Here is a 12791-nt window from a genome sequence, read left to right on the forward strand (position 1 = left end):
ACAAAGTATACAAATTTATTTGAAATATGTTTGGTTCATTAAATATAAAATGTGACCAAGTCACACAACCCATGTAAACAGTTTTATGATAAAATATGGAACATACTAGCTCATCATCAAATCAAAATTATTAAAGATCACTGGCTAAGGTGCCTTAAAAAATAGTATGGTACAGGGGTTAGGGGTAGATGGGTGGAAAACAAAACTCTCAATTTTCAAATTTCCATATATTCTGTAATATATTCAAAACTGATTTAACTATTTTTTTAGGAACCACAGAAAATGTATTCCTATATTAAGTGAGTTTAGGAGGACCGTGACCATCCTCTCTGAAAAACAAAATCAGGGGCAGTACACAGTGGCTCAGCAGGCAGAGTTCTCACCTGCTGTGCTGGGGACCCAGGTTCATTTCCTGGTGCCTGCCCATGCAGGGGGAAAAAAAAATCAGGAACTAAAGGGAAAGAAGATGGTATTAAAAAGTGGGCTGAGCACAGGGCACCTAGTAAGAACAAGGTATGGAATTGGGACTCAGCTTTTCCTGTGTCCCATTCTTTTTTAAGTTATCCAGATGCCTTACTCCCTCTTTCTATCTCCTGACTGTTTTGTCTGAAAACAAATGAAATTACTTATGTTCCCTTGTCATTATACAGATTTTTTTCCTGCTCTTAAAGAAATAAGTAGGATGAGTAGCACTTTAAAAACTATTACCTACAGAGAAGCAAATTGAAATTTGAAGTTGAGATATAGGCTGCAATAATTAGACTTTGAAATATAGGCTATTAGAATTCTACCAAAAACGCTCTGAATCAGCATATAAATTAATAATTTACAGAGAAGCATTAGAAACAATTTAATTAGAAAAACTATTGACACAAACATCATGTACTGTACCTTTTGATAAACAATGGAGCACACAAGATCCTTGACAGTGGATAAAGATAGTTCCTGGGCTTCAATGGCAACATTCTCCCGTGTAAGGCCAATCTGTAGTAGAAATGAAATTGAATGCACTGAGCCCCTGGAGTTGGTGAGTGACTGGGCACTGAAACTTCCATTGGACAGCCGGGCAGACAGTCCCGTCTTAGGACTTGAACATGGAGAAGGAGTTGGAAGCACAGCAGAAAGAGTCGCAGGTAACACAGACTTCTGGGCTGATGGAGGGGAATTGTTTGCGGACATCTGCCTTTCTTTAATCTTTTAAAATAAATGTCAGTTCTTTTAAAAAAAGTTACAAAGAGGCTTTGAACTCACAGTGGTAAAAAAACTACTGGACTTTTGGATTTAGTTGAAAGGTCCTTTATTTCCTCTTTTAAGCTACTCATGCCGATGATTACGAATTCCACAACTGTGAGCTGGATACACAAAAGGTGCTAGTTCCCTTAATCAGTCTCATCAAAAAAGAGTCCTGTCTTTAGGACCACAGCCAGGAATTAGGAAAGATTTAACATCACTGGGTTATCCTCATCAAAACACAGATGACACTGCTTATTTACTAAGCATCTTCATTTTCTTTTAAGTCTGTTTTTGTCTCTCTCTTTTAATTTTAGAAAATACATACTGAATAAAAGTTGTGTTTTCTGTCAAGATGAAATTCTCTTGATTTTAAAAATAATAAGTGCTTAAGATTAATATACTCAATACTTATCCTTCAGTTCACTAATTTGAACGGATACTTTCTCAAATGTCCACACCTTAAATCACCTTCTTAAATGTCTTCAGTTCCATTTTGGTTGTTATATTTTTCTATGATGAAGTACAAAGCTTTTAAAAAATAGTACAAATTTATTTCAATTGATGAATGGGTCCATCGAGAAAAGTTGGTGCTTTCTGAAATGTAGTCATCCTGCAAAGAATTTTGAAAAAAAGGGTTAATATTTTATACTCATTATTATCTAAAAAATGCAAAAATCTGTATATTTTTAAAAATGATAATTTTTGGTCTCATGATACTTATAATTCATCAGTAAATCTTCATGGATGGCCATTTTTGGTCTAGTTATCAGGGCCACTTTTTTTAAGGAGGTATAATTTCAGGAAGAACCTCCTGCTCCAATAAACACAATTGGCATCCCTTACCTGAAACTTGATGATGAAACACTTTTATACAATTACACAACTAAGTTATGACAAAAACAAGAGAAAAACAGAAAGGGCAAAAAGAAAAATAAACTGACTACCATAGAAACCAAATATGCACCACGCAGCCATATAAAAATATAATATTTTACTAACATAGAAAAGTTAAGAGTGTTCTTTTTATATTAAAAGTCTTAATTCTCTCAAAACATGACCCGCGGCTAGCTCTGTGGACAAATTCCTCCCAGAAGGCTAAGGACACAAAAGGGGATAAACTTTGCTGGTCATCCAGCAAAGAAAGCTAACATACTTAGGACAGGAACATAGGATAAAGTGATGTCGCCATAAGAGATGTCTATCAGCAACAAAGAAAGGACATAGTACAGTTAAATGTGTAATTTACTTAGTTTTTAGGAAAGCATGGTACAAACTGCAAACAAAACAAAACAGGCATGACCTCATAGCTAAGTAAAATGGCTTACATGAGCTAGAGCCTTCTTAACTCCATCTATATATCCATAAATGAGACCAATGAAGCATCCAGTGTATCTGCAGAGCAACCCAATGTGGAGTAGTTAACAGGGGCTAAATGAATTAGAATGAACATAAGAGGAGGGCAAACATTTATAGTAGTAGAACTGAGAAAGCTCAGAGTAAACTGAGACTTTTTTAATCTTTAAACAGTTAAAGACAAAAGAAGCATTAATAGCTACATTTCAATAAATGATTATACTTTATCTTATTTGTACTGTACTTGACAGTTTATAAAAGTAGTCACATACTTTCTTTCACAATACCTCTTCGAAAATTGACCGCAAATACTAATCATCATTTTTGCAGATGAGAATACCAAATCACAAGGAATTGAAGCAACTTGTCCAACATCACAGTGCTATTAAGGGGTGAAGTGAGAATTAGAAGCCAGGTCTCATACTTTCTTGCGTGTTACTGTCTCCAGTATACTATTTCTCAAAAGGAACAAGGAAGTGAGAGAATCACTGCTCAGAGAGGATGTTGTTATAGTTGAGAGAGCTCACAGAGAAGGTAGAATTACTCAACTTGTATTTTCCCTATCTTCAGTTTTTAAACAGTTTTTAAACCAAAGCTACAGAAAAACATTGAGAACTGAAACTCAAGCCTGGTGAATAAGAGACTGAAATGCCTTTAAGTGAGTTTGGGTCTCTGGGTCCAGATGCATTCCATAGCATATTGCTAAAGCATATTATAGCAAGGGTAATCATAAAGCAGACGCTTAAGACCTTGGAGAAAAACTTCATAAAGAAGAAAATACTGATGGCCAGGAGATGGGTCAGGGTTGCTTCAAGTCTTGGGAGTTAGAAGAGTAGGGATGTAGATTTCAGAAATTACAGACATATAAACAACATAAATCTTTAGCCAAATATGAGAACAGATTACTAAACAAATGGTTTATAAATAACTAGAAAAGAATATAACAATCACTAGATGTTAGCACAAATTCAAACAGCATAAGAAATGTCAAGTCAACTTCATTTACAGTTTGGAAAAGATTAATTATTAGACTTCTTAGATGGAGGAAATAATAAGAGCTTACATTTATAAAGCTCTTAATATCTAGTCAGACACTGTTCTAAATACTTTACATGTAGTTACCTCATTTAATCCTCACAACTACCTCATTTTATAGCTGAGTAAACAGAGGTTTAGAGATGAAAGTACTTCCCCTAGATCACACAATCAGCAAAGCCAGAAAAAAAAAAATGTATTCTGACCAAAAAACTAATCAATATGATTTTCCATGCCATCTTCGTAAATAAGTTACTTGAGTATGAGTTGGGATATTGTGTAGTTTAAGTTTACTACTGTATGCCAAATTCAGATGAGAAAAGTCTTTAGAGAAGAGCCGTGGAACTCTGTCCTACGCCCTATATTGTTTTTCATTATTTATGGGAGGTTAAAGACAGAGAGGGGAGGTTAAAGACATAGAAGACACACTTACAAATTCACTAGATTTTACATAGCTAGGAGGAATAAACTAAAATTAAGGTGAAATTTAAAAAGAATAAGTCAAGCTTTGCATTTGGGTTCAACAAGTCAAATGTGATTTAAAAATGGGGAAATGCTGGTTTGGAAGCTGTTCATGTCATAAGGGGTTACCCTACCATGAGCTGAATACGAACTCCCAATATAAAAAGCAACTAAAGGAGCTAACGCAAACTTAAACCCCCAAGACACTGAGATCCTATCAGGAACAGTAGAAAGACTAGGCAGTGCTGCATACACACGTGTGTGTATATATGTACATGTACATACATACATAGGTAAGTTCATTTCTAGGGTCCATATTTTTAGAGTTCTATTGATTTAAAATGAAAGTATGCATCTAGAAAAGAGGAAACCGTCATGTGACAAATATATGCTTAGAAAAACAAACAGAAGACAGAATAGTGGTCCTCAAATATATGAAGATGTATTAACAGAATAATTTCTTTAATTCAGAATCATTCTGGATGTTAGAAGTAAAATGAGGGTTAGAGAACTACTTACTTACCTCATAGGCCATCAGGCAAATCCACCCTACAACAATTATCAACAACAGCACATGGCTTTCAAAAAGTGCTCATGAAATTTCAGCAATTATCATAGTAATTACGATGAATTAATAAGGTGCTAATTTATGCCAAACACGGAGACTGACAAATATTCCATTAAATCCTAGCAACTACTCTATTCTACTTTACAGAAAAGGAAACAGAGTTTCAGAGAAGTTGCTGCTTGCCAAGATTACAAAGCTCGTAAGTGATGGAATTGGGATTCAAACTAGTTTCCCCAACTCCAAAAGATTATGTTTTTTCTACTACTTTATACCACCTATAGCAAATTAACAATGGAACAGGTTGTCTCATAAGGTAATGAGCTTCTTTCCTTACAAATATCACTTGAGTAGGTTTAAAAAGTTAGACAACTTCATTAAAAAGACAGTAAAATACCAAATGAATAATGCAACATGCAAGTTAAATGACTTTAAAATACAGTATACTGCTGTGAAAAATAATACACTAAATTTCAACTTAATATACATGTTAATCTTAGCCAAGTAACAGTAATGTCCAATAATACAATTAACTAGTTTATTAGTACTGATAACTTTCATAACAAACCATATATAAAGGTTATAACTTTGCGTAAAAGAGTTATAAACAATTTCACCATCAATACAAATAGAAGAAATTAAGTGAGCTGTCATATTAACTACTACCCACTCATCCCATCTGTCCCTCCTGTTTTGTTTATGAAATGCTGATATGCTTTATAAGATGCAGCGTACAAAAAGATTAAGGCTAAATATTTTTTAAAAATCTAAGAATTCTAATTTATGTAAACCTTGGTATTCTGTTTATTTTCTGTCTTCATGCTTTAATTAGAAAACTGCAACAAGTCTATTTTATTAATTTATAAACTATCAATTAGGCACATTTCTCTCTAACAGCTATGAGAAGATTTAGATAATGACATCATTTAGTTGGCAAGCACTTCTAATAATTTTATTCGGAATATCTTAAATATTCTTTGGGGGAGTTATCTGCTTATCCTACCCAAATGAACTCATATGATCTGTCAACACTACTAAATAGAATCAAAAGACAGGATGTTAAAGGCATCTTGAGTCCAATCTGCCCTATTATAACACACAAGGTAAAACAGACTGTGGAGGTTATGGAGGTGAGGGGAACTTCCTGAGGGTCACTTCATGGTAACATCACCAGGTACAAGTCTCTCTCTCTTCCCCTTACCTTCCCTCCCTGACCCACACATTTTCTCATATCTTAGGAAAGCCTCTCATCAGGAAAAGCTCTAACAGCAGCATTTTCATTCAAATATTTACTGAGTTTCCATTATTGCCAAACCGCCATGAAAGACACTGAGGGTTTATTAGCAGTGACCAAAACCGTAGACATGGCCCCTGCTCTCTTTCGACTTTACGGAGTGACATGGGACAAAGTCATTAAACAAATATTCACATGAAAAGGCAGCTCATCTGAGACAACTAATGCTGAATATACGAACAGAAATGGAAAAACTCTTCAAAAACCAAATCAATAAATTGAGGGAGGACATGAAGAAGACATGGGCTGAACAAAAAGAAGAAATAGAAAATCTGAAAAAACAAATCACAGAACTTATGGGAATGAAGGACAAAGAAGAAAAAATGGAAAAAACAATGGATACCTACAATGGTAGATCTAAAGAGACAGAAGCTACAATTAGTGAACTGGAGGATGGAACATCTGAATTCCAAAAAGAAACAGAAACTATGGGGAAAAGAATGGAAAAACTTGAGCAGGGGATCAGGGAACTGAATGACAATATGAAGCGCACAAATATACGTGTTGTGGGTGTCCCAGAAGGAGAAGAGAAGGGAAAAGGAGGAGAAAAACTAATGGAAGAAATTATCACTGAAAATTTCCCAACTCTTATGAAAGACCTAAATTTACAGATCCAAGAAGTGCAGTGCACCCCAAAGAGAATAGACCCAAATAGGCGTTCTCCAAGACATTTACTAGTTAGAATGTCAGAGGTCAAAGAGAAAGAGAGGATCTTGAAAGCAGCAAGAGAAAAACAATCTGTCACATACAAGGGAAACCCAATAAGACTATGTGTAGATTTCTCAGCAGAAACCATGGAAGCTAGAAGACAGTGGGATGATATATTTAAATTACTAAAAGAGAAAAACTGCCAACCAAGACTACTATATCCAGCAAAATTGTCCTTCAAAAATGAAGGAGAAATTAAAACATTTATAGACAAAAAGTCACTGAGAGAATTTGTGACCAAGAGACCAGCTCTGCAAGAAATACTAAAGGGAGCACTAGAGTCAGAACCGAAAAGACAGAAGAGAGAGGTATGGAGTAAAGTGTAGAAAGAAGGAAAATCAGATATGATATATATAATACAAAAGCCAAAATGGTAGAGGAAAATATTATCCAAACAGTAATAACACTAAAAGTTAATGGACTGAATTTCCCAATCAAAAGACATAGAATGGCAGAATGGATTACGACCCAGCAATACCACTGCTAGGTATCTACTCAAAGGACTTAAGGGCAAAGACACAGACGGACATTTGCACACCAGTGTTTATAGCAGCATTATCTACAATTGCAAAGAGATGGAAACAGCCAAAATGTCCATCAATAGACGAGTGGCTAAACAAACTGTGGCATATACCTACGATGGAATATTATGCAGCTTTAAGACAGACTAAACTTATGAAGCATGTAATAACATGGATGGACCTAGAGAACATTATGCTGAGTGAGTCTAGCCAAAAACTAAAGGACAAATACTGTATGGTCCCACTGATGTGAACCGACATTCGAGAATCAGCTTGGAATATATCATTGGTAACAGAGACCAGCAGGAGTTAGAAACAGGGTAAGATAATGGGTAATTGGAGCTGAAGGGATACAGACTGTGCAACAGGACTAGATACAAAAACTCAAAAATGGACAGCACAATAATACCTAAGTGTAATGTAACTAGGTTGGAACACTGAATGAAGCTGCACCTGAAATATGTTTTTTTGTTTGTTTGTTGGTGTGTTTGTATCTTTTGTTTTTGTTTTTTTCTTTTTCCTTTTTATATATATATATTTTATTAGTATTATTATTTTAATTCTCTTCTCTATATTAACATTCTATATCTTTTTCTGCTGTTTTGCTAGTTCTTTTCCTAAATCGATGCAAATGTACTAAGAAATGATGATCATACATCTATGTGATGAGACTAAGAATTACTGAGTGCATGTGTAGAATGGAATGATTTCTAAATGTTGTGTTAATTTCTTTTCTTTTTTTTGATTAATAAATAAAATTAAAAAAAAAAAGAAAAGGCAGCTCATGATTTAGTGCAGCCTACTTTTTGTCGTCAGCATGGGCTAAAGTGAAGAGGGAAAATGTTTTTCACATTTAGAATAGCATGTTTACTATACCTTCTCATAAAAAATGGGTTTTCTCCCTAAAGTTTAATTTTATGTGCTAGGAAAGGGAGGGGGGGTGTTTTTCCCCTACTGATATGCACCTATATTCTTTTAGCATGTAATGTGGCTTCTTTAATGCAATACTGATCAGTGTCCTGAAATAAATGTCAGTATTCGCTGAACACTTAATAATCCTGATGTTGCCTTTAAACTGGTACAAATTTAAAAATTCAAGTAACTGTTGGTTTAAAAAAATCATACTTTATAGCACTCTCTACACTATTTATATACTTTCATTAATATAACTAATACCTTAGACTAATTCTTTTATTCTAAGAGTTCAATACTCAACCATCAGATTGTTACTTGTTTCTTCTAAAATTCTGCTCATTTACATCAGTGGCATCTGAATCCAGTCCTTCCACTGTCAAGGGGAATACAGAGAGGGCACACCATGTATGCTCTCCGCTCAGGCAATGAAACATCTATCTGGCTGTAAGATTAAAAACTGCCAGTCCGGCAATGCTCTATCAATCTATACTGGGCTTTATATATATACATATATCTTCATTGCCTCTTTGCACAGTGCTATCTGAGCAATCTGACTGGCTAACAGCCAATGAGCAATTTCTCACACAGTGCCACTATAAACTAGCCACACAGATAGAGAAAACTTTTTTAAAACATTGAAATTAAATAAAAACATCTAAGTACATTTCATTTCTTTCATCAATGAGACAACTGCTCCAAAGAGACATACATAGAACAAGTTTAATTTGAATTACACAATTGAAGAGACTCAAAGTGCTATCAGCACAGGTTGTGAATCATAAGCACGGTTATTAAATCAAATTAAAACCTGTACTAGCAAACAATTCCCTAAACATCAAATCCCGTTAAAGTAATTTCTATTTAAAATGAGCAATTAACTCCAAATATGGTATTATTATTAACTTCAGAATGTTTTTAAAAATCAGAACAAAATGTTCCTTAAGAACATTTAAATGACCATCTATTCACTTTTTCCCTGTATGAGTTCTTTTCAGTCCTTATATAATCTTTAAAAAAACCTAACATCCAAAAACTTAATTCTTTCTGTACATGCGGGGCACAGTTTAAGTTAAAAACCATCAACTAACGGAAAGAAATTTCTATTTTAAAGAGGTCATCGGATGAAACTGAAAGCTTATAAAGCTTATAGAATTAAGACTCACTATCTGGGACACTTAAAAAATAATTGTAAGATATAGACTGGCCAAGGTTCTCGAATCTGTGCCATTCTGCAACGTGAAATGCTACATACCAAATCTCAGGACCTAGGATGGAAACTGGCTCCTTGTATAGGAATCCCCTAGCTCACTTCCTCAGGCCCACCACATTTACTTTACCTACGGAAGCAAAACCTACCATGGAGGTTCCTGCGACACTTTAAAAACACTCCTTTTACTAAAATATGTGACTTCTTCTTGGCTGAATACTTACGCTTGATCTCAAGCCAGATTCTAAAACGTGGGGGGAAGGATTTCTTTAAAAAAATAAACTGGCATAGACCCTAGTGGGCCAACTTTATGGAAGCCTTGAGCAGCAAATGCACAGGTACCCGCCGCCCCCGTGGGCACTGGAAGTCCCTAAGTAAGCGCGACACGAGCGAAAGCGTAACCGCTGAAAGAGTAAGGAAAGAACCGCAACACTCAGCGCAAAACAATAAAAATAACATTTTCTAGTCTGCAAATGAAGGCAGCTCAAAACTTTTTGCTTCCTCTGGGGCCACAGCTCGTCAAGGCTGGGTCGTGCAGAGCGGCGGTGCAGGGTGTAACTTATCCCCCCGAATCAAAGCCGACACCGAAGGTCTCGCTTCCTGCGGGGATGGGTGTGGCCGGACAGACAGTGACGTCCCTGCAGGGCGAGTGGAAAAGTCTGCGGGTCGCACACGCGCCCGTCGCTCGGTTCGCACTGGCGCCTGCACACGGCAAGGCCTGGGCTCGCCTTCAAATGCGACATCCAACCAGCAACCGAGCAGCAGGTAGTCACTTTCACTGCTCAGAAGGAACAACGGTCCCCTTCAGTGTGTCATTTTAAAGAAAAAAACCCCCCGTGGGCGGCGGGGGGTGAGGAGAACAACTCGCAGCAATGCTGCAAACTTGCAAAAGTAAACACAGTCAGGAAGCCGGGGCGGGGGCTGGCATGTTTCAAACCCCGTCTCCGCACCCCGCGCAGACCCGCACGTCGAAAAGCGACTCAAAGGAAAGAAAAAAAGGCTCATCCCGAACTCGGCATCCTGAGTCCTGCGGGTCTGGCGCGTGCGGGGGACGAGCCCGAGGGATCCCGTAACGGAGCCTCGGCCGGCCGGGCCGGTCGCCCACTGTGCGCGGAGCCAACTTGGCCGCGGCACCGACGCCGGAACTCGGTCCCATCTGGCGGCCGCGCCCGCGCCCCCCGGGCCGCCCACCGCCCGCGCCCGCCGCGCGCTCCGCCGCCTTCCCGCCCAGCCCGCCGGCTGCCGCCCCACCCCGCGCGCGGTCCGAGTCCCGCCGCCGCCGCCGCCGCGTGCGGGGCGGGGGCGGGGGAGGGGCGCCCGCGGCTGCCGCCTCAGGCCGACCCTCCGGGAGAACAAAGCGGCGGCGGCGGCGCGAACTTTTTTGATGTGTGCTCCGCGCTGCCCGAGGCGGCTACTTACAGCGGCGGGTTCGGCCAGTCGGGAGAAACTCCGCGCCCGCCAGCACCTGGGTCCGGGACGAGGCGCCAGCGAGGCTTCACGCGCCTCACAGGATCCCGCCCGCCGGCGCCCCTTCCTCCCTCCCTCCCGGTCCCGTCCTGCGGCCGGAGGGCGGGGGGCCGGGGCGCGCGGGGCGGGGGCGCGCGGCCGGCGCGGGGCCTGCCGGGAGCTGTAGTTCCCCGGCGGCCTCGGTCTCCGGCTCGGCGCGCCGGGCTGTAGTCGCTGGGGTTGCGGCGTCGCGGGCCGACGCGAGCTCTGGGCGCTTTCGGGCTCGCTCTGCACCCTCCGAGGTCCGGCGCGGGGCAGTGGGGTGCTCGCGCAGCGCGGGCACCCCAAGACGGGGACGCGTGATGAATGCTAGCTGCACACTGTCCTTGGTGGAACTATTGCTACTGAACTGCCTTTCTCTCTTTTGTCACCAGCTCTGATGGAGGTGATGGTGGCAAGGGAGGAAAACTTGTAAGATGCCCAGAGTTGAGCGCCCTCCCCACCATGCCATATCTCCTCATTGGTCCCCACATTTCCCTCCCTTCTAGCACATCAGCCCCGGGCATTCTGCATCAAGGCAGACACATCCAGAGCCCTTCACCTAAAGCACGGGGAGCCAGAATGGCTGCTTTCAATGTGTTTGGTGTTTCCTATTTCTCCATCTCTTAAGGTGAGTGGTCCCCTTTCGGTCCACCAAACCGAAAGGCAAGCAAGAATCCCGAGCTCTATGCTTCCACACGCCTGGAAACAAGAATTACAGTGCTTGGGGAGTGCAGCAACGGTGAGCATCAAGATTAGAATCTAGGGGAAATACTCGATGCTTTAAATTATGGATGTCTGACCTGAGAAGAAAATCTGAGGAGCTGGCTGGCATCGTTTCCAGAAAAAAAAAGACGTGGTTCTTTTATGACAATAATTTTATCCCAGAAGTATAAAATAAATTGAAACAATCCGATGGACTGCGGTGAAACCACCCATCCCATCAGAAGTCAAGAGGGCAGTTTTTATGATAAGAAAGAAAGAAACTTAGGTAAGTAGGCTTCTATTTTCTATACCAAGTGCACAATGTTAATGGATGTCCCCTAGATTTAAAGTTAAGAAATGGGAACAAAAATAATTTATATTGAAGATGGGGCAAGTGAAAATATGTATAACCCTGATCTATTCAGAAGCTATGTTTTTGTTTAAAAGGAAATTTCTGAAACCTGCTCAGTAATTGGAAGCTGCTGTCTCATGTTCAGTAGTAATCTAACTATATATTATAGTTAAAGTCATTCTGCCATTCTTTTACTTTAAAATTAAAATTGAAAGTAAACTCACTGAAGTTTACTTTCTTTTTAAAGAATTCTCTTATCTAACTTTGCTTTTTCTTCCTTCCACTTCCCAAAAGATGTTTAGCCCTGCCCTAAATATCCTCTCTCAGCAAGATTCCCAGGACCTCATTGGCGCAGTTTACAGTCAGTCTGATCTTACTTTTGACTTCCATTTTCTCCTGTGGTCCTTAAAGAGACAGAAGTTACTCTTCCTAGAATTTACTTTTCTAAACAAATCAAGCTGCTGTTGTACAGATCTAAGGGTTTTGTGTGTGCTTGTGAGTATCTTTCATTTCCACTGTGCTTCTCTTTTTAAAAATAAAATTCGGCTTTTCCACTTAAGATGAATCTTCCAACAATGCATTTAAGCCTAAAACTGTCTTTGTACCTATAATTTTTTGTTCAACATGAAGTACAGTTTCCTTAAGACATTCCATTCCATGCTTGTTCCAAGGACATTAAAGGGATAAAGATTTGGTTTAAAAAGTAAAATCTTACCATGTGCGATTTTATCCTTGGGAGAAAATATAACCTAAATGACCAAGGTGGAATCGATTTTTCGTCTTGGTGGTGTAATATGAAAACCTAGGAGCTTACAGTCTTCCTCTTCTATAGCTGCAGTTGCAAACCTTCTTGTCCCCTATTTTCATACTCCCCATCCCTGCCTTGTACTTAATGGCAGACATCACCATTCACACATGTTACTTAACACAAGCAAAGAGGGTAGACCCTGTTGTGA

The 12791-nt window shown here is 39.4% G+C and overlaps 2 protein-coding genes across 5 annotated transcripts in view; one reads left to right on the forward strand and one right to left on the reverse strand.

Annotated features, from left to right (window-relative positions):
* PRKD3 (protein kinase D3) overlaps positions 1-10847 on the reverse strand; it is a 132830-nt gene extending 121983 nt beyond the window's left edge. For 2 of the 4 annotated variants that reach the window (XM_077134010.1, XM_077134012.1), the window contains exons 1-2: positions 10713-10847; positions 892-1843 (exon numbers count right to left, since the gene is read on the reverse strand). In XM_077134010.1, the coding sequence (XP_076990125.1) occupies positions 892-1179 (288 nt within the window). In that variant the 5' untranslated portion in view covers positions 1180-1843; positions 10713-10847. Of the gene's footprint in view, positions 1-891; positions 1844-2558; positions 2626-10712 lie in introns of all 4 variants that reach the window. The other 2 variants (XM_077134013.1, XM_077134011.1) reach the window with 2 other exon arrangements.
* Positions 10848-11131: 284 nt separating this feature from the next.
* Positions 11132-12791, forward strand: part of QPCT (glutaminyl-peptide cyclotransferase) — a 72033-nt gene continuing 70373 nt past the window's right edge. The window contains exon 1 of the mRNA XM_077135079.1: positions 11132-11769. The gene's annotated coding sequence lies outside the window, so the exon portion shown is untranslated. The remainder of the gene's footprint in view (positions 11770-12791) is intronic.

Source organism: Tamandua tetradactyla, chromosome 17, assembly GCF_023851605.1.
Source record: "Tamandua tetradactyla isolate mTamTet1 chromosome 17, mTamTet1.pri, whole genome shotgun sequence".
Lineage (NCBI taxonomy): Eukaryota > Metazoa > Chordata > Mammalia > Pilosa > Myrmecophagidae > Tamandua > Tamandua tetradactyla.